Source organism: Euprymna scolopes, chromosome 4, assembly GCF_053919585.1.
Source record: "Euprymna scolopes isolate OS-2025 chromosome 4, ASM5391958v1, whole genome shotgun sequence".
Taxonomy (NCBI): domain Eukaryota; kingdom Metazoa; phylum Mollusca; class Cephalopoda; order Sepiida; family Sepiolidae; genus Euprymna; species Euprymna scolopes.
In genome coordinates this window covers 87,523,728-87,547,873 of record NC_136485.1, presented here as the reverse complement: position 1 = coordinate 87,547,873, position 24,146 = coordinate 87,523,728, and the positions used below count along the sequence as shown (strand labels likewise).

Here is a 24,146-nt window from a genome sequence, read left to right as displayed (position 1 = left end):
AATCCTGTGGAGAAGATCCTCTTTTTCTTGAAGCCTATTTCTCTATCATATTTTCATGGCAGGTACTTGACTGAATTCCAATCTCCAGTTTTCCCTGTAAGGCATTTACAACAAAAACTTGTTTAGCTACAACCACTGTAAAAATTCCTTTCTTCCTATGTATCTAGAACTAAACAGAACTGCTATGAGTAAAGTTTTTTTCTAAGAACTGGCCTTTTGTGGAAAGTAATATCCCATGCCTGTTTCCCAACTTACTCCAGCATTGTTATTTTCAAATGGTAACAAATTCTTGTTGAGCTGTCCTCTTCAGTAGTCAGATTCTAACCATCGTCTTCAATCTTCACCGGGCGTCTCATAATATACCTGACATAAACTATTAACCTTTTTCTCCATGTGAATTTTGGACCTTGATGAGCAGTGATTGGTTAGTAAAAAACAAAAATAGTGGGGCATTGAAGAAAAAATATTTAAAAAGGAACTATTTCTTTGGAATAAAATATTGAAATAAATAAAATAGATTATAATTTCATAGGAAATTATTACTTATTCCAAAGAAATAGCTCCTTTTTAAATATTTTCTCTGAAATGCTCCACCATCATACATCGAAATAACAAAATGAAAAGGAGGCAAAATTTAGTGAAAATATATTTACATTGTATTATGTATCTGATTTTAAATATTGTTGCTTCACAAAGGTGATTCTTAAATTAGATTATAAAAGATGCGATTACGTCGTTAACTCGAGAAATATAGAATCTTCTAATGATCTACAACTTATCCAGTTGTCATTTATTTATGTGATATATGTCTCTGTACAATTTAAACCCAATAATCTTAACATTATTTTAAGGTTATCAGTGTTATGTTCCACAGCAATATTCATAGATATATTTATCTACTTTCAAGAAGGTTAGGCACAAGGTCAAGTGTGAGTTTGATGAAAGTGTTTCTGTGGAACGAACTGGCACACGCAGGTTTTTAGTTTGTGTCACTAACCACTTAGCCATCCTTATCGTCCTCTTTAATCATAACTGAAATGTAATCTAACATTTGATGATGTTCTTGACTCTAAGCTTATAAAATGTGAATGATTCAAACAAAATGGCCATTGACTGACCCCATTTCTTGGCCCAGTTGTCATTCGCATCACATGTCCATAGGTAGATGGCAACAGGTGTGACTTTCTTGAATATTTGCCTAAACACCAGGTTGCTAAGTCCTGTTATGTCGGCCATTAGTTTTTTTCCCACAGATAATCCCAATCAATTTGACTTCCATGGCAACAGCTGCCATCAAACAACTCATCTGTTTGCCTTGAAGATGCTAATAAGTACAAAGTAATCATAAACAACAAAAATATGCAACAATGCAAACAGTTATGGACTACTAACTATGCAGTCATTTTACTTTCATTTTATTTTTACAGTTTTGTTTTTACTAACGAGTCATATCAAAACCAAAAACCATTAAATTTATTATTTTCAATTCTCTCCTAATATTCTTGACCATTAAACTGACGCCCATTCATCTCATTAAGAATTCTTATTAGGATTAATGAGATAAATGATTGTTAGTTTAATAGTCAAGAATTTTAGGGTCCTGGATATGACCTTAAACTATATCCGATTGTGAGGACCCCAGCTTGCGGGCTTTGGGGAGTGTGGAGCCACCCTTTAATTGTCATTGCTCCCAAGTCCACTCTGACCCGGAGTGGTAGTACCTGTGAGGGTCCCAACTATGGGTTAAATAGAAACCGACTTGAAAACAACAAATATATTCTATTAAAAAAATTTTCTTCAAAAGAACCGGATTCAGCATTAAATAACCTGAAAAGGGTTGATATGCCATAAAGCAAAAACAACCAAACCAAACCAAGAATTTAAAGAGAGGAATGAAAATAATGAATTTAACAAACAAAATATGATTATTTCATGAGGACGTTTTATGACAAGTGTTTGCTGACAGACTTGTATGCAACCATGTTGTAGTGTACAAGGAAGCAATCTCATAGTAATGTGTTATGCAGATAGGAAGGTTTTAGTAAGAAATTTTGTCCATAGAAATTTCGTTTTATGCTAGGCAGAGGGAGGAAGAAATATATGTTTGTTACAGTTTTGTAGGCATGCTTTTGTTGTAATTGTTTTACAAAAACAAAACAAAAGTTGAAGCTCAGTCGAGCACTTTCCATGGAAATCGTAATAGAATAGAGAAAGAATAGCGATATTTTTTTCTGTGAAGAAAAGATCATAAAGAACAGGAAAGATTGTGAAATCATTATTTTTTTTACTTTATCAATGCAAGAAAGATTACTCTGAAAAACAACTCACCAGATATGACAGCAGTACTCAATCTTTGGACGTATATGTTTATTTTTTGTTTCTTTAATCATATAAATACATTCAAGTTATTATGTTTTTTTTTAAGAAAGAAAAAATAAGAGCCAGAAATGTCAAATCAGCAAAAAGGTCAATAGAGAGAGAAAGGTACTGGTTGCATGGCAAACGCATGGAGGAAGAAACTGGCCACACAGTGTAAGTCTTATATAAAGCAAAATATGAGAAAAGATTGAATACAAATGAAAATTGAGGAAAGGTCTAAACTAATCTTACACTATTGTCTTTTTTTATTTTTATATTCGATTAATAGTAAAAAAGAACAGTTCAATATAATTATCAAAGTTAAATTGACATGAGAAAACACAGACGACACATGCATGTGAAGTTTTCTTATAATTTCATTAATTATTTTATACCCAAATTGACATGACTGTATTGATAACATTTGAATGTACTCTTGTGCTACAAGGAAAAAAATAAGATGCTAACTCTGGTGTGGCTGTGGTTTAATAATTTGAAAAACAAACTTAATTTCTTCTTTTATAGTTAAAAAAATTCTATTTTTGTTTTTAATAATGTTTGTCCAAACCAATTAATTTTATTTGAATCCACATAAAACAAATGTTTAGAATATGCTAGTTTGTTTTGTTCATTCTGAGTTTTTTTTTTCTTCTTCCAAACAAAGTTTAAAGAACTTTAGTTATTGGTTATTTATTTTGTTTGTTAAAATCATCAACTAATAAATCGTCATCTTCTGATAAATCATCATCTATTAAAAAAACAATAATCTACTAATAAACCATTGTCTATTAAAAACAGTCATTTATTAAGAAATTATCACTTATTAAGAAATCATCATCTATTAATAAGTCATCACCTAGTATTAAATCATCATCTGTTATGAAATCATCAACTTTTATTAAATCATCATCTATTAATAAATCATCATCTATTAATAAATCATCACCTAGTATGAAATCATCATCTATTATTAAATCATCATCTATTAAGAAATCATAAACCAGTAAGTTTTGGTATTAAACATAACATTAAAAAATGAAGAAAAAAAAACTGAAAGAAACTGAGACGTGCATTTTTCTAAACAATTCATTTCTTGTAAGTAAAAAGAAATATTTGAGCTGAGATCGAAACCAAAACCTAAAGACAGTCAATCAAGTACAATAACTATTAGACCATCTTGACACGACCTTTACAAAATTTTTTCAAACCTACTTTTTCTTAATATAAAGCTATCATGTTTCATGGTCGCGCATGTGCAGCCGTGAAAAAGTTGACAAACAGATGACTCCAAGTACAAATTTTTCAATTTTGACCCCACTTAGTAGGCCTTTTTTCCGGATGAAAATCGACTAAAAAGTTTTCCACATGTCTGAATACACTGTATACCAAATTTCAAGTCTGTAAATCAAAAATTTGTTCAGTATATAGGTTAAGAAGTGTCCTCACACACACATATTCTCACGTTTATAGATATATAGATATTGTTAATTAACCAAGCCAAATGTGTCCAACAGAAAACCGAAACAAGGACCGAACGAAATATGTCTTATGAAATAAAAACCATGTTAATTTTGACTTTTCTTTATATTTTGTTTTCTTATTGAAAAAGAAAAAGTTCAAATTAGCATAAGTATGTTGCTTGGTCAACTTAGAAACGGACGCTAAACATTTTGAAACATTTGTTTCTAATGTTACTTTTTATAGAGCTTTAATTGTAAATATTAAGCTATATAAAAGGTGCAAAAAGTTCCAATATTTATTACAAAATCAGTTCCAAGATGTCAATTTAAAATCTCCAGTAAGTCCGGCTCTAAGATGACCTATTTAACTGTGAACCTATTTAACACATGGACAACTTTGTTTTATATAAATTTACAATCTTAACAATCATAAACAATCAATGAAGCACAGTAAGATTATGTATTTATCTTATCACATTTTACAGCCATCTTTATGTTTTGTGGAATTTCTGATCAAAATGGTCGCTATAAGACTTGTGCGTCTAAGAATATAAAGAACTGAAAATTAGTGTAAATTAACAAGAAAACAAATTAACAAACACAAATCTGCTTTATTGATAAACTGTTACATTTGTCCATTGAAAATGTTATACTATAAAGGATTCATCAAAGTCTTAATGAAAGAGAATCTTTATGAATCCTATTTGTAATTATATTAACAGAAAATTGTTTGTTTTATTTAATCTTCACATCATTAAATGAAAAAAATATCATTAATTAATAACTTACCACAGTGATGAGCTGACTCAGGGCAAGACTGAATCGAACAACAATGGTTTCATTTACATGTTTAACTGGACGAATCAGAGGATTATATCCATTTCTTTCAAATAAGTCATGCACCAACCTGACCTCGTCTTGGCTGCCAAGCCCTAAAATTAAAAATAATAGAAATTAGAATTCAGACACCAAGAAAAAGTTATAAAACATGTGTCACAAAACATCAATAATATTCTAAAACATATTGTTAATATATGCGTCTTTGACTTGGTCACATCAATGGAATAAAACTTTTATAAAAATCAATATTAAAACGTGATATTCTAGATGTTAACATGTAAACCCTTTACGTATTATATTGTAACAGTCGTGTGAACACTGCAAGAACCATAAGTACGTCTATTTGCTGTTCATTTTATATTTTATGTGTAACATTTTATTTTTTACACCACAACTGTCTACTAAATTTTTAACCACAACAATGTCAGCTGGTTTTTGTTTTTATACGAAAAAATAGAATAAATCTGTGTTTGATTAAAATTAGTTTGAATAAGTTTCATCTTGGGTGCATTTATTCCATTTCGAAAAGTTTAGGTTTTTCTTCAATGAAAATGAAAAAGATTATTATATCACAATCAGATAAATTGCTGATTTGCTATAATACAATGCACCCAATACAACGATGTTAAAGTAGATGCTTTTTTAAGTAACAAAATGTTAAGAATTTCACAAATGATGAAAATATTATATGAAGTCAATATTTAAAAGACATTTTCTTTTGTTTATATTTATCATACAAAATAAGTAAACAGGACTTCGTAAAAATACTTTTGAAATATTGTGTGAATCTGTTTTATATAACTCGGAATCGTTTTTATGCTTACTTTAACAACCCTTATTGAAGTATACAACATCGTTGTTTCTGTTTCCGGATTAATAAAAAGTTACATGAATATGAATCACAACATGATTGACACATACAGTTTCATATCTTGTATATATTTAATATACAGTCTTGCTTTTAGACAAAAATTGTTTAAGCCAATAATAATAATGTAAAAAACGCTTTATAATTATCTACAGGATTGGAAAACAAAATGTAAAATAAAACTCAAACATTTCAAGCTTCAAATAACTGTAGACCCAATGGAAAAATAGTTATGCCTACACTGAGTGAAAGTACTCCCTAACCTTAACTGTAAGTTGGAATTCTGTTCACGTTTTATTTTTTTATTTTTCTCTTATAGGATTTTTCATATTCTCAGATTTGTAGGTAATTATACACAATTTCATCTAATAACCGCATTGGCTCATTACATTCAAAGTTACTTGTCTTGAACAATATTCTACACCGATTATGTTGCTAACAAGACAATGAAATCTTTAATTTGGAGTAAAAAAGTGGTATGATACATGTGCAAAAGTCGAATCTGGTTTCGGCTTTAAGCTAGTCAGGCATATTCCAACCTAGCTCCATACTTCTACATAGTTTTTAACATGTTTACTACTGGGTTGGCAGATCACATTTCCGGTCAGTTTAAACACAACTCTCAGACAGCAAGCAATTTCAGTATATCCCTTTTCTACTGATCTCAAAATTCTTTATCACAGAGTTCTCAGGTAAAACAAAGTAAGTCAAATTTACATTACATAACTAATGCATTGTTCATAATCTGTTTACCCTGGCAATTCATATTTCGATTCTGTGTAGGAACTTTTAATGTGGACTCTTACGTTAGTAATTACGTTTTTAATGTTCACCCTATTTTATAAACCATATTGTATTATGTCTCTTTTATGCTTATCTTTGACAAACCTTCTCTGTAAGAAATAAATACATAAATACATGAATGTAACTTTCTCTTTATTATTACCATTTCTTTATCCTCTACATTCTCTCCTTTTTATTCCGATCTCATGATACTACAATAACAACATATTCAGCACGGTGGCACTCGTGTTGGGAAGAGAGGTTTCAACACCTTCATTGCTATAATAACGGCAAATAAGTATATCAAACATTCTAATTTGATTATGGTCTCATGATATCCACATTAACACAAAATATTCAACATGGGAGCACTTGATAAATATAATATCAAATAAGAAGAATGGCGTGGTTTGCTTGAAGCATTGTTTAATGGATAAAGGGTGTTTTTGAAGGCTTACAATGCAGGAATGTTATGAGCAGATAAATGAATAATTCAATATTTTTTTATTTATTAATTTACCTGAGTGGTTTGAAGAGTGGTTGAAAGAAAGAAAAACAAAATTCAGGTAAATAAATAATTTTTTAAAAAATTATTGAATTATTTATTTATTTATCTGTTCATAACGACTGTCCATTCCTACATTATAAGCCTTCAAAAACACCTTTTATAATATCGAATGTTCTAATTTTATTATGCTATCTGCATAAGCAAATACGTATGTCCACTAAAAACAGTGGTGTACATTAAAATATGGTTGGAATTGTATTCCATTGGTCTCAAGATATAAATAGGATACATTAGTAAACTTGAAAATAGTTTAAGTCAAAATCTTATCAATCTGATAAAGTATGAACTTGTGAATCCTTTCTTTCCAATAATCAACACAGCTTTTTGAGAAAAAGAAAAGACCCAAATATTAGTAAGTAAGCTCAAAAGATTTTCCACATCAACTTTATACTGATTTTAGTCCGATGATAGGAAATGTGGAAAATGGAGAATTTATATGTTTTAACAAGTTACAACGAATCGAATTTCTCTGGTGAGTTCTAAAATGATCTGGATTAGTTGTGTTCAATAAAAATTTAGATTTTTTAAATTGTTAGTTTAAAATAAATTTGTAGAAACCATTTTTTATTTATAGATGATGTCATCTATTTGTTACTTCATCATTAATATAAACAATATAATGCTGAATCCATTCATTTTGGAAAATGTTTAATATATATTCAAATATTTTTTCATGGTGTTTGGTTCGATTGTTTTGTAGAGGAAAATTGCTTTTTTGCTTTTAATTTTGCAGAATATGATTGAGTTTTACAAAAGGAAAAGAAAAGACAATTACACAAATGTTTAGAGCCACTACCTTCAGACAGCCTGATCTGGTAAAACTAGGGTCTGTGTAAAATAGTAGAAATTAACAATGAACAGTTTCAAAAGGGTTAAGCCTAAGAGTGAGACAAAATCATTTTTTTTACCAATCTATTAAATAATAAATAAAACTTCTTTCATCTGATTTGAATAAATGTAATATATTTTCCAAAAATATCCGCATTTCAGGTACAAAATAATAATTTGTAAATAATTGTTTCACTGCTGAATGCATGATACTTGCTAATTTTTGAACTTTGACCGACGACTTCTGTTGGGAGTGTCACATAATATGTTATTGAAACGGCATTTTGTTCAACTAATTTCTGGTTGCATTCTGCTGAAGACCTCAGTTTGACCCACACGTAAGGCGTTTAATCAATTCGTGACTTGTTGGTCAAAAGTCAAAGGTCAAACTAAGAGAAAAATTGCATTTTACATGCTATAATATATGCGGCTTTGTTGGATTAATTTGTTTCGCAAGTGAAAAAAACAAATAATTAACCAAATGAAAAGCATTATGTAACACTTGACTTAAGAGTAGAAATGATATTTCAAATTGTGTTTGATGAAAAATGTAAAAATGTTGATTCAGTGTCAGAAAGGTTATTTGTTATAATAAAAACAAATTGAGCTTTATAATTGTGGCTCAACTATCTCAACTCTAAAACAAAATGTTTAAGCAAAATAATATTTTGAGTCACCAGAAATATGATTGGGTCATTTTACCAGTCCAGAAAGTAACTGACTTTTGATTAAATCCTCTTCCTATATCAGAGTCAGATATGGCACAAGATGTAATGCTGCTGCCGCATATGAATAGGTGCTACTGAGAACATTGTTTCTAGTCTTGACAAAGTAGAAAATCCACTTCACAATCAAGTAAGAAATGATCTATACTCTCTAGTACAGCTCCTTTCACACAGAAGAAACACTACTACTCTATCGCTATTTCCATGATAGGTCCTTGACTGAGCTTCAATCTCTGGTGTCCCCCTTCCATCCAGGAAACTACCTCAGCAAGAATTAGTTATCCTACCAACACTGCAAAGAATTCTTTCTTCTTGTTTGTACAAACGAAACTTTTATAAACAGATGTTCTTTTCAAGAACTTCCCACCTGTGAAACACATTATCATGGAAATGCTTCACTACAGATTACCACAGTCGTTTTCAAGTCTAACATCAACAAATATCTGCTGAATCATCGTGTGAATTAATCAAACATCGTTCTCAGTCCTTTCAATTATTGTTCCATCATTCAGTCGAAAATCTACATTATTATCCTTCAGCAGATTTTACCCTTGGCAAATCGTGAATCATTAGTATTTAAAAAAAAAAAGAAGTTAAATTTAACATGACAAATCAAGGTTAGCAAACAAAAATAAGTTATTTTAACTTGCGGATTTTCATAAATAATCTATAACATGTAATTAGTTAAACAAAAAATCAACAACAACCGAAATGCAAAGACATTTTAGGAAAAAGGAAAAGAAAAAGAAAAGTATTGCTTTTTTAAGATTTCTATCCATAAGGGAACAAAAAAATAAATATTTTATAATTTAGTCACATTGATAATTATTATTATTAGAGTAGTAGTAGTAGTAGTAGTAGTAATAGTAGTAGTAGTAGTAGTATTTTAAACATCAACATAATCACCATCGAATACGTATGATCCTGGCAGTTAGTTGCAAGCATGGCTGATGTGTGCTTATTGATTCTAAGAGTATTGATTAGCAACCTACACACATGTTGTGGAGAAAAAAGCAATTTCATAGACACATTGCTTTTCACTGTGATATTCACAAAGAAATTTTGAATGAGTCAATGTTTGGTGAGAGGATAAGGTTGGTCACTGGTGGCTAAAGTCGAATTCTAGTCAACAAAGTTGAAGAAATTTCGACACAAGATTTGGGCCAAAGTGAAATACATTAGGATTCACAAACTTGTTGTGCATTTAACATATCTGATATGATAAGTGGATGAGCAAATAGTGATATCACTATGAAGTTATTATGTATATATGTTTATATATTTATGTACAGGGGTAAGGTGAGTAATGTGGGCTATATTTAGTTTAATTTAATAAAAAGGTGTGAAATATCTTTGCGAATAATTTAGATGTTTTCGTTCTTGTTTTAACACTAGGTATTAGACTAATTAATAAATATTCCCCAAATTTAAATGTCTATGGGGTATGTTAAAGAGTATTTATGGATCATAATACGGGCCAATCATCATATTTGAAAATTCAACTATATCAAATTTTCTTTGAATTTCATTCATAGTCATTACATGCAAATAAAACAACATTCTTTGAATTTCAGTTTATTCTTTAGACACCCTACATTAAGCCTTAAATTCAAGATATTTTCTAAAATCAAAACCATGTAATATGTTGATCCAAATTTGTGTGATAATAAAACTTCCCAAATGCACTTGTGATGTTAGGCTGTATAAGGTGTTGACTTTGTTCAAAATCATCTGTTCCTTCTTTCATAGGATTATTTCGATTATCACTTATCGATACTTATCGAACACTTGATATAAAACCTATCTAAGAATACTGCCAGCTGCATAAAGGACATTCGTGTGTAATTTCATAAAAATCGGCCCAGATGTTTTTCAAGGCCATAGGGAACGAACTCATACAGACACACACAAAGACAAAGTTCCATTTTATATAATAAACCCTGCAGATCAATATTTTTTTAATTTTTAAATTGCTATGAAACGCAGAGAAGTGAAATTTGGTATAACACTGGAAGAGCATAGCAAGGTACCTTATTTCCCTGATGTTGATGAAATTTGAACAAATATTTTGAAATTTATGCTAATTCTTCCATTTTCTGGTAATTTTAAGTATGTATCACTTTATTGCAAGTGTCTAAAAATGTATATTTTCGATAATAAAAAAATATTTTAACTTCATATTTCTATTTATATGAAATAAAGAACATATTCTGAAACAATATTAACGAAGACAAGAACGAATTTCACATTATTTTGTTTAAGGAAATATTTATTTATCAACATAAATCCCATGCTTCAAAATCACTTTGAATAGCCTCTCATCAACTTATGATGTCAATCGGCAGATTCCAGATGATGTGATGCATTAGGAAACTTCCCAAATCTTCTTCCAAATTCATCCTTGAACACCTTCTTCATAAACTTTCATCTTTATTATTGACCAGAGCTGCTCAGTTGCGTTTATATCTGGAGAACAAGGTGTCCATGCCATCAAATTTTCTCCACTAATGCCTAATGACTTAAATTTGGTTCATTCATCATTTTCAATCCTCTCGTAATATTCTTCATTCAACAATCTATCCGCTTTTGATCTTGATAACTAGTCACTCAGTAAAAAATGCAAAACTTGTTTTATTTGGTTTAATCATAGAAAACAAAACATTTATATTTGTATACAATGTTAAATATAAACATACAAACTTACTTTCTTTTTGCATTTTTTAAAACATTTTTTTATAGATTAGTTTCTTTCTTTAAACTTTCATTTCATTATTATTTTTTATTTTTTTGCTTGCAAGTGTTCGGGGAAGGTGGATATAGACTAATAAAACTAACGAAGGATGTTTTTGTTTTGTTTTCAAAACGGAAGTGTGCCAGGTGTCACTTTAAAGAAAAATAATTTAATAGCTACCAGATTAACATTTTATATATAAAAAAAAAAAAACAAAGGTGATAAATGCAGAAAGAAAATCTTTATTGATTTCATCAATGCAGAAACGTTTTTTAAATAGTCCATTTTAAAAATAAATGAGAAGCATTCAATAAAATATTAAAAGTTTTGTTTGTTTTCCTTGATAGAAAGTTGGGTTGCTACAACCCTCCAGCATTATTTTATAGGAAAATCAGACAAGCAGAGTCCAGGCCTTGTTGGCTGTCGGGCTGAGGTTCTATATAGTTATAGGAGTTCCACCTCAGGTTTTACCTTCTTGTTCTTTGAGGAAGAGTTAATTTATTGGTAATCACCTAGGTGGCCCTATTGGGGCATGGTGTTGGGACTGCTCAGACATTTTTTGTAGGCCAGATTTTGCTTATGTAGTGCACTAACTTTTCAAAATTCACTTTTCCTGACCTTATGTGCAATCTTTCCACCGTGGGAGCGAGATAACAAAATATTTACATTATGTAAGTAAATTTTTTAAGTTTCTTTTCACATTTTTTTCTTTCATACACGGTTTACCAATCGCCATCCCCCATTGCATTCCTGTGTGGATTCTTCAAGTATTTCTATAGAATGTGCTCTGGTGAAATTACTGCATTTCTACGCCATCAACGAAAATATCCTCTCACCATCTGACTAGGAGCAAAATCTCAACCCTTTATTGTAGCGGTCCTTAGACACCAAGAGATTTTCTACTTTAATAGCTTCTTTCAATTTAGAAAATAATATTTAGAAATTTTAATATGTGTACAAATATCTTGCTACTTAACTCAGGGCGGATCAATAGGAATCTATTAATATTAGATTTGAAAACGGCCATGTTATAGTCAGGCGGGAAGCAGACACAGAGAACAGAGACAGACTTGCAGATCTCTTCTGTGAGAAAGAAGGAGTAGGGAGGCAAAAAGGTCATCACCCACTAAATTTTAAAGACAGTTTTGTACCCTGTCAAGGCAGGAGAAAGTCTCCTAAGAACTCCACCGCAGATATGGCAACAGTACTCCATCTTAAGACATATTTGACTCTTGTACAGGTAGAGAGTTGCATCAGGAGCGAGATAATGCTGGAGCGGTAGAACAATCTCACCATTTTTTTAAACAATTTTGGCAACAGATCTGATGTAGGGTCTTCTATTTCAGGTCAGGGGTAAAGGTCAGTCCCAGAAGTTTGTCAAAACAGGGTGATTCTTCATGATGAGAGCCGTTCATTTCAACTGGGGCAAAGTGGGTGGTGAAAAGGTTTGGTTTTGAATGTATTAAAAGTAACCAGCCATTTTGACCTTATTGTATCAGATGATTCGGGTCGGAGGAGAGAGAATCAGAAAGATCTTGATCTGTAGTGGCCTTTGAAGTATTGGCATCGATGGCAGTATCGTATGCATAGATTATAACGAATGAATGAAGAATACCATTTGGGAGATCGTTGATGAAGATCGGGAAGAAAGTTGGGCCCAGGATATATAAAGTTGGGCCCAGGATATATCTCTAAGGCATGTCAGCTTCATAATGTGAATTTCGGATTTTGCGCCTATCAACAAAAACTTCAATAGACCTTTCAGAGAGTTTGGAATTTTAAAAAATGAAAATTGATTATTAAGACTATAATTCTCATCTTAGCTGCTGAGTGTTGTATTCACAGCATTTTGGACGATGTAACCTCTGACCTTACACCTGGATCCACGGTCTAAAAGCTTTAGTTCTATATGACAGTATTTTGGGATTTGAAGGTTCAACACCTACTACAAGTTACAGATGACAACACCATAAAATGATAAATTAATCATTCTATCTGATCAGGTCGGATAAGAACAATTTACTGCAGTGGATTAAATAAAGTCAAAAATGTCATATGAATTACTGAGTTCAAAAAGAAGGGTTTGAAATTCAAAAAGATACACATGATAAAAAAGTTTGTTACTTTTGTTAATACGTTATGATTATAACAATCAAGTTGAGACTTGTGGTTAGAATAATCCAAATAATACTAAGCATCACAAACCAGCCTAGAGTTTACAGTGCTAAAATGGGCCAATATAATAAAATTTCTTTTCAATTTAAACTTGTGATGTCTCATTAGGTGATTTTGATAAATTTGAGTTTAAACAAAATTTAATTCCAAATTTATAATTCTTTCTCTTGTGTCATTAATAGTTTTTTTTTTCAGATTATTTTAAATTAGTTTACTGTTTTCAGTGAGAAGCTATTTATTTTTATTTTTGATATTTGTGTTTTTTGACTTCGTGTTCATGATATTGTATGTCTACCAATAAAAAACATCATTAAAAAAGGGTCACTAGTCAATACGGTGAGGTTAATATAAACATTTGCACTGTCTTTCACAAGGGAATGTTGAAAACTTTAGTAAATTAAATTTTTTCCCTATTATACAAATTGCGATCCATCAGATTTGGGCGATGTTTTGTTTTATTGAATTATTATCAAACGAAAACTCCAGTTTAATGTTTACTGTATTATGAACCATAATTATGAAGATCCATTGGGTTAGATGTAGAAATGAACCTGATATGGTCAACGTTGTTCTTCCCTGTCATCTTATGTTTATATCGAAGCAGTAATATGAATCTTCCCAATGTTTAGGCTGTTTGATCTTATAGTGATCGATGATTAATTTTCATTTGCCAAAGAATAATATACTTATAAGGATATTTCACTTGCTTGAAGCTGCATTTTAAGTCATACTGTGAAAATTGTGCTCTGCCCCAATAGCCCAAAAAAGGGCAAATTTTCTAATTTTCTACAAACTTTGAATGAATTGTGATACCAAAATAAATATGGTATTGTTTTGAAAGATCTATGTGGTCATATTAAGTTTTTAGTTATAATAAAAACACAATTTGAATTTGGGATTCCTAATAACGAATACAATTATAATCTTCAAAGGTAAAACCTTTAAATCTAATTCTTTAAATTGTTCAGATAAATTCTTTAATAGCAAACATTTTTTGCAATTTATTATAAAACTGTAATTTTCATCAGCATTAATCAAGTGACATGAAAATTTTCATTTGTTTTTACCGTAGACAATTCTTAAAATATCAAAAGTCGGCTATCTTGCAGTGGTTAGCTCTCAAAGAGACGGCAATTTTTATCTTGATTATTGTTTTTGTCTTAGTGATGAGTCAAATTAGTGTATTATACGAAAGTCTATCATATTTTGAGAGGGAGGGAAAAAAACTGTCAAGCTGTTAAATGTTTTGCACTCATGTGATCAACTGTAAAGAAAATATTCTGTTTTATTTTCTTTTATGCTTTTAAAATTTCTACCGAAATTATGTTACATAAGACAGTGAAACACAATGGTTCTAAAAGTAATGAAAGGAAAATAGACATAAAATCTGATAATCACTACGTTTGGTCATAAAAGTTATGACCAAAGAAAATGTTCATAAATTAAGGCTAAGATAATTAAAATATTACATAATCTAATATTTTACAACCAAATTGATTTACAATCGGTTGGTCGTAACCTAATGTAAGTCAATGGCAAATTGAAACAAAAGATGTTGGTTTCTTTATATACACATTTTATGAAATGCGTTGCAAAGATAAATGATGAAGCGTAAATATTTAAAGAAAGTAAAATAAATTGTGCATGTTCAGTTGTCTAAAACATCCAAATGATAAGAACATTGGTTGGAGGAAGAATGAAGGTGAAAACTTTAATTAAATCATTTCAGTGCACTTGATAAATAAATAAAAGACTATTTACTTCTCAGTCTTTCTGGAATAGACAAGCCTTAAGAATCATTCAGAAAGAGATTGTCAGAAGGATTGGGCACAAGGCTAATATACCTAAGGATAGATTATGGTGCTAAAACATGAAGCAACTGCTCAACGTTTTAAGTTTAAAGAAAAGCACAGGGGAACGGCAAACGAGTTGAATTTCTTTGTATATGTATTATTTTTTTATCACATTTTCCTTAGATTTCCAATCAAAAATACATATAAATAATTATTACAATCAGAAATACATATAAATAATAATTGCTACAATCAGAAATATGTATAAATAATAATTACTACAATCAGAAATACGTATAAATAATAATTGCTACAATCAGAAATACGTATAAATAATTGCTACAATCAGAAATATGTATAAATAATAATTGCTACAATCAGAAATTTTTTTTTTTTTTTTACACAGTGATCACCACTTATCAAGGCCCGGAAGCCATTCAGGGATAAGGGTTATTGCAAGTACATTACGTTAGTGTGGAGATTTGATGAAGTGTTTACTTAAGGGGGCAGTTCATTAGGAATTTGTTAACATTGGACTTGAAGACATCAAAGTTGTAGTCCGGTGGGAAGCAGGCAGACGGAACAGAGTTCCACATGCGCGCAGTTCTAAGAAAGAAGCTTTGTTCATGGAATCCGTGTTTTGATTTAGGCATAGATATAGAGTGGGGGAAAGTACGTATAAATAATAATTACTACAATCAGAAATACGTCTAAATAATTGCTACAATCAGAAATACATCTAAATAATTGCTACAATCAGAAATACGTCTAAATAATTGTCACAATCAGAAATATATATATAAAATAATTGTAAGATGTAAAAGAAGTAGAGAGTCTCCCTTAGTATCATTAATAACGATGCCTGCTATTGCAGAGTACTGATCATCAGGGTAATATTTGTTATTCCCCCTCTCTGATGAATTAGATAATTAACAGCTGAATGTGGAATCTTGAGGTTTGTGACGATCTGGTACAGATTGAGTTAATATAAAAGCAACATTCAGTCCCTTGTTTTGACCCAATCAAATTTAATGGCACTCCCCATGCTTTCATAAGTTCTATTGTTAAGATTACTGCAAAAACTATCATTTCAACGGAAGGTGCTTGAGTGGACTCCCAATTTCTGGTTCTTACTACCCAAGAAGAATTTTCATGAACTCAGTTTCTTTCCAAGAACTTCTCATTGGTGAAACACATTACCATGGAATTGCCTCATGTTGGCTACAATATGAACATTTTCATCTCAAATATTAAATTCTTATCATAAAACCTAACCCATAATAATCAAACATTGTTCATTCTATTCATCATTTCCAACCCTCTCATAATATTCTCCATCATTTAATTAACAATATATTCATTTTATTAACATTTATCCTCAAGTGGTTTTGCGTCTTGATAAGTGGTGACTCATTAGTAAAAGAAAAACAATTCCAACATCATAAATTATCTAAAATCAAAATTCAAAAGAATCTCAATATTGAAATGAATAATATGTAAAATACCTGAATCATGGAATAGATTGGTTCACCACATATGGATGATCAAACATATACATCAGACAACAGAGTGCAGATCGAAACTACGAAGACAAAAATCAGTAAATGAACTAAAGAAATGATTTCGATTTTTCCCAATCTAAAATGTGTCTTTCTGTAAACATCATAGACTGCATAATGACCCGTAATTAAACAAACAAAAATGCAAGGCATTATATTTTATAAGTTGTCTTTCATCCATCATCTAAGGTATTTAAAGCCAAAAAAATCTAAGACAATAAATCTGCTCTGAGTGATGGTCAACACTGATTGAGAGACTGACAAGAAATCATTACTGAACAATTGTAATTCAATCCTAGACATTAAAAGCCTGGTAGACGGAGGATGACCTGGCTTGAGTGCATGAAGTGATTTGACTGCATGCAACATGACTGATATGAACTCTTTTGATTAGATTGCATGAAGAGCAAGCATACAAGAGACATTGCTTGGTATTACACAGGATAGTCGTGCCACTTTAAATACCAAAATCAGATGATAATCATTGCAATATCAAATTTATTATAGTAGTTTCATTTCTGTAATTCACAAAAAATTAGAACCCCTTCACCATCAGACATGCACAGCATTTTCAGGCTGTTACCAGTGCAATAAATATAGAGAAACAAAGGAAGCCCCTCTAACACTAAGGCAAAACTAACACTCAAATATGTAAACAAATTACTATTGCTCTCATTAAATGCTATCTATGCAACACAACAAAACCTTTTTTAAGATGAATGTCATTAAGCCATTCAGTTTCCACATTAGTAATGAAACAAAACTGATTAATCAAATACATCAATCGTTTCCGAAATTATACCGTGACGATAGAAAAAATAGATTTTAGATTTTATTTGGCAGAAAAGTTTCAAAAACAACATTACATTTCAGGATGAAATGTAAGACATAAAAGACCGCAATTCTAACTATATATATATATATATATATATATATACATACATATATATATAGAGAGAGAGAGAGAGAGAAAGAGAGAAAGGGGGGGAAAGAGAGAGAAAGAAGCAGGCAGAGGCATGAACACTAGTGTCTATAGGTATAGAAATAATTGCTAATATTTATGTTAAAAATATCATAGTAACAAATCCCCTTTAAGAAATTAAAGTTAAGCCCATTTTAGAAAATTAAGACAAAAGCAGTACACTTGAACACAAATGCAACATTATCTGACTGTTTAATATGAATGCTCATCAACATGGCATTTATAAGTAATTAATTCTTTTCAATTCCTGTGTTGATTCCCAGTAACATGCAGAAAAGATGCTAGCCTACGAAGTCAAGGTTAGCTTTGTGACTGGGTTCGAATCTTCAAATCAGTAGTAATTATCACTTCCTACACTGATGATTGTTTAAGCATGAAACACTAGTGTCTTCAGGCATAAAAATCATTGTTAATATTTATTAAATATATATTATATATATTTAAGGATAATGAGCTGATGAGAAGTTCTGCCATCTGTGGCAGCAAAATTATAAATAAAAATACAATTTACATAGTTCAGTTAAATTAGCATTAGACATGCCAACAACTAAAAAAGAAAAGCAAGCAGTTGTTTTTTTAATAGTGTGTCTTGGAAGTTTTTACAATCTTTAAGACTATGTGAAAAAAGCTCCATGTGCTTCATTGGAAAATTTCTTTACTTATTAAGTCAATGATTCTTTTGTAGTCTTAACATTTTTGTAGGATCATAAGTTGTTTACTATCATAAACCGTTTTGTGTATTTAGACATGAAACAGCATTTTATCTCATAGCTCCCCAGCAGAGTTGAACAAATAGCACCTCTCTTAATAAATAAAAACAAGAATGTTCCAGATATCAGATCTAATTTTTTGTTATGCTTATTTTCAGAGCAGAAGATGATAATTCCTGTAAGTCGAAAGATTCAAACCCAATCACAAAGTCATCCTTGACTCACGAGCATGAATTATCACCGGAAAGAAAAGAATTTAGCTCTAGGTGATAAGATAACAAACACAGCAAGCAAAAGTATTCTACATCAGAAGCATGAATTTTGCATGATACTCAGATTGACAGCTTAAAATGACACATCCTTGTTTGAGAGAAGGACTAAACAATATACATACACACACACATATATATATATATATATATATATATATATATATATATATATATATACACATACACACAGAGACACATACAAACATAGATGTTATTTATTTGTTTTTTGTTTCTTTTTTTTTGTTTTTGCAATACGTTTTGAATGAATTCAATTATTTATACGAAAGTGCATTTTGACCTAAATGCATGTTAGGAATAATTTTCCCTTTTACTAATTTGGTACCCCCAAATGGGGAGCAACACATATATTGTTTTTAAAATATAATTATCCACTGACACGTGCTTCGTCGTCTACGACTCATCAGAGTGGCTGAATCTAGTGAGATTCGCAAAAACAAAAAACAAATAACATGTACATAAATCGTAATATGTCCAAACAGTTATGCGAGATGGTCCAGTATGAGGAGTTTAGGCTTCTTACCATGGGGTCCCGATTTCAAATCTTAAAATGCCACATCCTTGTTTGAGAGGAGGACTAAACAATATATATATATAATTTGTATCAATTTTATGGATCAAACAATATGTAAAGCAGGCATAAGATATTGCCTGGTGTTGTCCACTCCAAAGTTCAGAGCACTTGTAGTACTTAAATATCAAAACTGGATGATGGATAATACATATTTATTTATTTGCGTTTACCATTTCCAAAAAGATCTGTCCACACTTCATGGAGACTAAGAAAAGGAAAAGGTTTCCAAAAATTACCTATAGAATACTCTAACAAAGAAGTAAAATGAAAAAAGAAATTGGGATTTGCTTCTATAATCAGCTAAAACATGAAATCCTAATTATTTGTTTATTTATGATTTCCCCTTAACTGATCACACCTATATATTTTTTGTAGTATATGGAAATAGATTGAATACTTTTGGTGATTCAAAACAATGAACACATGGTTAGTTTACCAAAAGTAGTCACCTAGTGGATCCATGTACGTTATGTAGGTGAAAGGTGTGTGGGGGGGAGTAACGTCGGTATTCATGCATGTGGCATCATCTTGAGTGCCATCCAGTACTATAAGGAATTAACAAATTGGCAACTTGTAATTAATTCTTTACAAAGACCGAGACATTTACAGTAATGTGTTTTTTTTATTACGGTTCAGTTCAGTTTTTTTTTTTATAACTATGGATGTGTAAATGCCACTGTACTTTTTCATTATAGTTGGTATCATGATATATTTAAACTGAGGTGAATAAAGGAAACCAGCAATATAATGCAAGAAAAGAAAAAAAACTTTACAATAACTAAAAAAAAAGAAAATATTGGATCTACAATAAAAACAGAATTGTGATCCTCAGAAAAAGCAAACCAGAATTAGAATGGTGAAGAACGACATTGAGTTGGTAGCTGGCCCCAACGTTTCTCTTAGCGAACTCCCCAGATATCTTAGCACTAAATGAAACTGACTTGCACTCTTCTATCCCCTCTAACCACTTTAATATGTCTTTAACATGGTCATCTTCCACTTTGTCATAAAGACTATGGCGCACACATGCACGAATTTGAGTCTATATTCGTAATATCCTCTCCATGACTAGGGAACTTAAACTAGAATCAGACAACCAGGCTTTCGTGTGCTTTAAACTAACTTTACTTATATTTTCTTTACCACTCCTCATCGATCCAGGACTGGACTCTAATCAATCACGTCTCTGACAACATAAATTTAGTACTTTCCTAGACACTAATGCCAAGTACATGTATTTGGTGACTTTAATGCCCATCACAGTAATTGGCTTCACACATTACTTTTCTATATCCCATTCTTTGACACAGAGTTACATTCCTGACCCGTCTCCCAGATCGTCCGAACCAGCAAGCCTCACTTCTGGACCTATTTCTGACCACAGTTTCTGAGGATTGTGTAACAAATGGCATTGCCCTCTCGGAAATGTTGATCACGCTGTGATAATGATAGACATCACCCTAAACTCTCAACCCTGAATTAACAAGCCATTGCTCAAAACGATAAAGTACTACAATAAAGCTGACTGGAATACCATCAGGAATCACATCAGAGACGCTCCGTGGGGAAATGTCTTTTCTTTTCCTGCAGAATAGTGCACAAATAAGACTACTGAATAGTTTAAAGCAGCGATTGAAGCACATGTTCACACTCGGAAAGTCTATAGCAAACTCCACTCTCCCCAATGGTTTTCTACTTGTGCAGCTGCCATTGCAAAAAGGCAGCATGCATACCATAGATTTATCCGACATAAACCCAATACAAATATTTATGAAAGCGAGAAGTAATTGCCAGAAAGAAATAGCCACAGCTAAGAGCGAATATACCGAAACCATCAGAAAATGCATTGAAGCGCAGAAATTAGAAACTCGTGACACCTGGAAAATCTATAACAGTGTAGTAAATAATGGGCAATCAACAATTCCCTCACTATCCAACAATCTTGAAGTTGTTTGAACGGCAATCGTGGTTAACCTGCTAGCCAGTTGGTTTGCTTCAAACTCTATTTTAGACCCAGCAAACAACTCTCTCCCAGATTTTCCTTTGCAGACAGAGACTACACTAGATGATCTGAAAATTACTCCTTCTCAAGTACATGATATCATAAAATACTAGACACCTCAAAAGCATGTCAATCTGTACTATTAGAAATGCTCCACTGAGGTTGCCCTAGTTCTCTCCAGACTTTTTAATATGTGCCTTAATGTATCTTGCTTTCCTAACTGACTGCTAGAAAACTGCTTCTGTGGTACCAGTTTACAAGAATCCTGGCGAAAGAACTGACCCATTAAATCATCACTCCATTAAACTCCTCCCTCTTTTCACCAAAATATTTGCATCCATAATTAATCAAACTTTAGTCCACCACTTTACAGCTGTTAAACTTCTGTTCAACCAACAGTATGGATTTAGGACAGGCTCGTTCTACTGCAGATATCATAATTGTAATCTCTGAATGTATATACCATGCACTGGACAAAGCAGGGGAAGGGAGGGAAGTAGCCTGAGATATATGTAAGGCTTTTGACGGGGTATGGCATGATGGTGTTCTTGGGAAAATCAGATCATATGGTATCACTGGACGAATACTTAACATAATTAAATCCTTCTTAAATAAGAAAAGAATCCAGGTTGTCCTTGATGGTCGTACATCAAAACATTACGATATAAATGCGGGATCGATCCTTGGACCTTTATTATTCCTAATATTCATAAATGACCTTCCTGATAAAATTGTCTCTGAGATGGGTATATTTGCTGATGGCACAATGCTCTATAACACACACAAAGAAAGATGAATAAACACATGACCAAGATAATGGCAGAAACCCTACAGAAAACCCTCCAGTCTGTAGTGGAATAGAAACAAAAAATGGATGGTCACATTCAATGCTCTCACGACTAAGCTTCTTTCCTTTAATAATTACAAAAAACCTTCTCAACCAACAATAGCCATGGCTAACAATACATTACCTGAAACTACTTTGTTCAGACTCCTCAGCTTAACATTCACAGGGAACATATGTTGGAACAGATACATCGAGGGCATTGCCAAGACTGTTGTAAAGAAGGTGGGCTCTGTCTACCATGCTAGAAAATTACTTAAGCTGGAGAGTGTCCTGTACTTCTACAAGGCCACATTTTGCCTATGTATGAAGTATTGCTGCCACATTTAGGTTGGTACATCTACTACTAGCCTCTCACGTTTAGACAGGGTTCAAAAGAGAGTTGCCAACATAATAGATCCCGCACTGTCAGCTAGATTTCAACCTTTCCCCCATCAACGAAATGTTGCATCCCTCTGCCTGCTTTACAAGTATTTTAATGGTATATGCTCTGACAAACTACAGACCCTTCTATCCCCTTTTTGTAAATAACCCCAACAAACCCAACAAGCAGCAAAATCCCACCCCTACATAGGAGAGATCCCAAGATACCTAAAAGCCTTCTACTTTAATAGTTTCTTCCTTAGGATTGCTAGATTTTGGAATTCCTTTTTGGGTTCCTTCTTCCCTGACTGTACGGACATGCAGAAGTCCAAGTGTAATGTAAACAGACATCTTGCTGCTCAACTCCCTAAGTAGTATCCCCTACATCAAATTGTCACTGTGCCTTGTTTGGGATGAAAATGCAATTTTAAAAAAAAGGTATGAATCCACTATTTTCTCTCACTACCTTAAAATGACAACTTTTATTCAATATATAGTATCCAATGAATCATTTATAATAGGCATTGTTTAGGCAATTCTTTGGATTAAATGGAACGATCAAACAACCAAACAATCAGTCAGAGACCGTACTAATCAACAGGTAGTATCGTCAATAATCTGCAAATGATGACTAGGCTGGCTTGGGCATACCTTAAGATTAGCCCTAGAGAGAATTACCAACCAAGTGCTTTAATGAACCTCCAAAAAATAGGAAAACCAAATTTCCATGCAAGCAAACAATCAACAGAGACTTGATCGCAACAGGAAGAAGCTGGAGAGACAGTGTGGATCTGGCTTTTGACTGAAAACGATGGCATACTTTGATGTGTCATGGGATGTAGGAATTCCTCATTCTAATTGTTTAGACATGTTACCTCAAAAAGAGTGGGTATACCATGACTCAAAACAAACCAAAACACTGCAACTTTATTGCCTGAAATCAAACAGAATTTCCATGAACAGAATTGTTTCCAATCACTTGCCATTTGTGAACATATAGAACTACTTCTCCAATGATTAGAAAATTGTCGTCTTCAGATCCAATGTCAATAAACACTTGTCAAAAACTGTTATCAAATTGCAATCACTCCATTAATTTTAATCCTCTCATGATATTCATCATGATTTAACTAATAATTTTTCCATCTCATTAACCGGCATCCATGATAAGCTTTTAGCCTTGATAAGTGGTGACTCATTAGATTTACTACAAATTATGCATGATACAAATGTACAGTTTGACTTATCACCAAAGAACAAAGTGGGGAGCTGCACAATATGCTTACAACAATGGTACATGTGTATAATACATGTTTCATGCTTGCACCACCCATACCACCACAACTGAAAGTGATTTGTAAGTTAACCAGAGATGAAGAATGCAACAGAGATGCTATATTTGTTGGCCAGGTGAAATACTAGTCTGTCTAATGCGCATTGTGAACAGTTACTCACCTCTACATCCATCCTACGAGCTAGGAATGGTCGATGGAATGAAACACAAATATGCGAGGAATTTTTTCTTTATAAAAAGAAGTCAACATTTATTAAGATTAAAAGTCACTCACGAAGTTCATGATAGTTGACAGGATGAATATTATGAGATGATTGGAAATAATGAATGGAAAGAATAAAATTATTTAATAATTTCTTAGATGAATTCCCTGCCCCACATTAAACCCGACATTGTGTT

General features: G+C 31.9%; 1 protein-coding gene across 2 annotated transcripts in view; it reads right to left on the bottom strand.

Annotated features, from left to right (window-relative positions):
• Nucleotides 1–24,146, bottom strand: part of LOC145268737 (acetylcholine receptor subunit beta-like 1) — a 637,640-nt gene that overhangs the window by 107,140 nt on the left and 506,354 nt on the right. For both annotated transcript variants that reach the window (XM_080124330.1, XM_080124321.1), the window contains exon 2: nt 4,608–4,750. In XM_080124330.1, the coding sequence (XP_079980456.1) occupies nt 4,608–4,750 (143 nt within the window). The remainder of the gene's footprint in view (nt 1–4,607; nt 4,751–24,146) is intronic.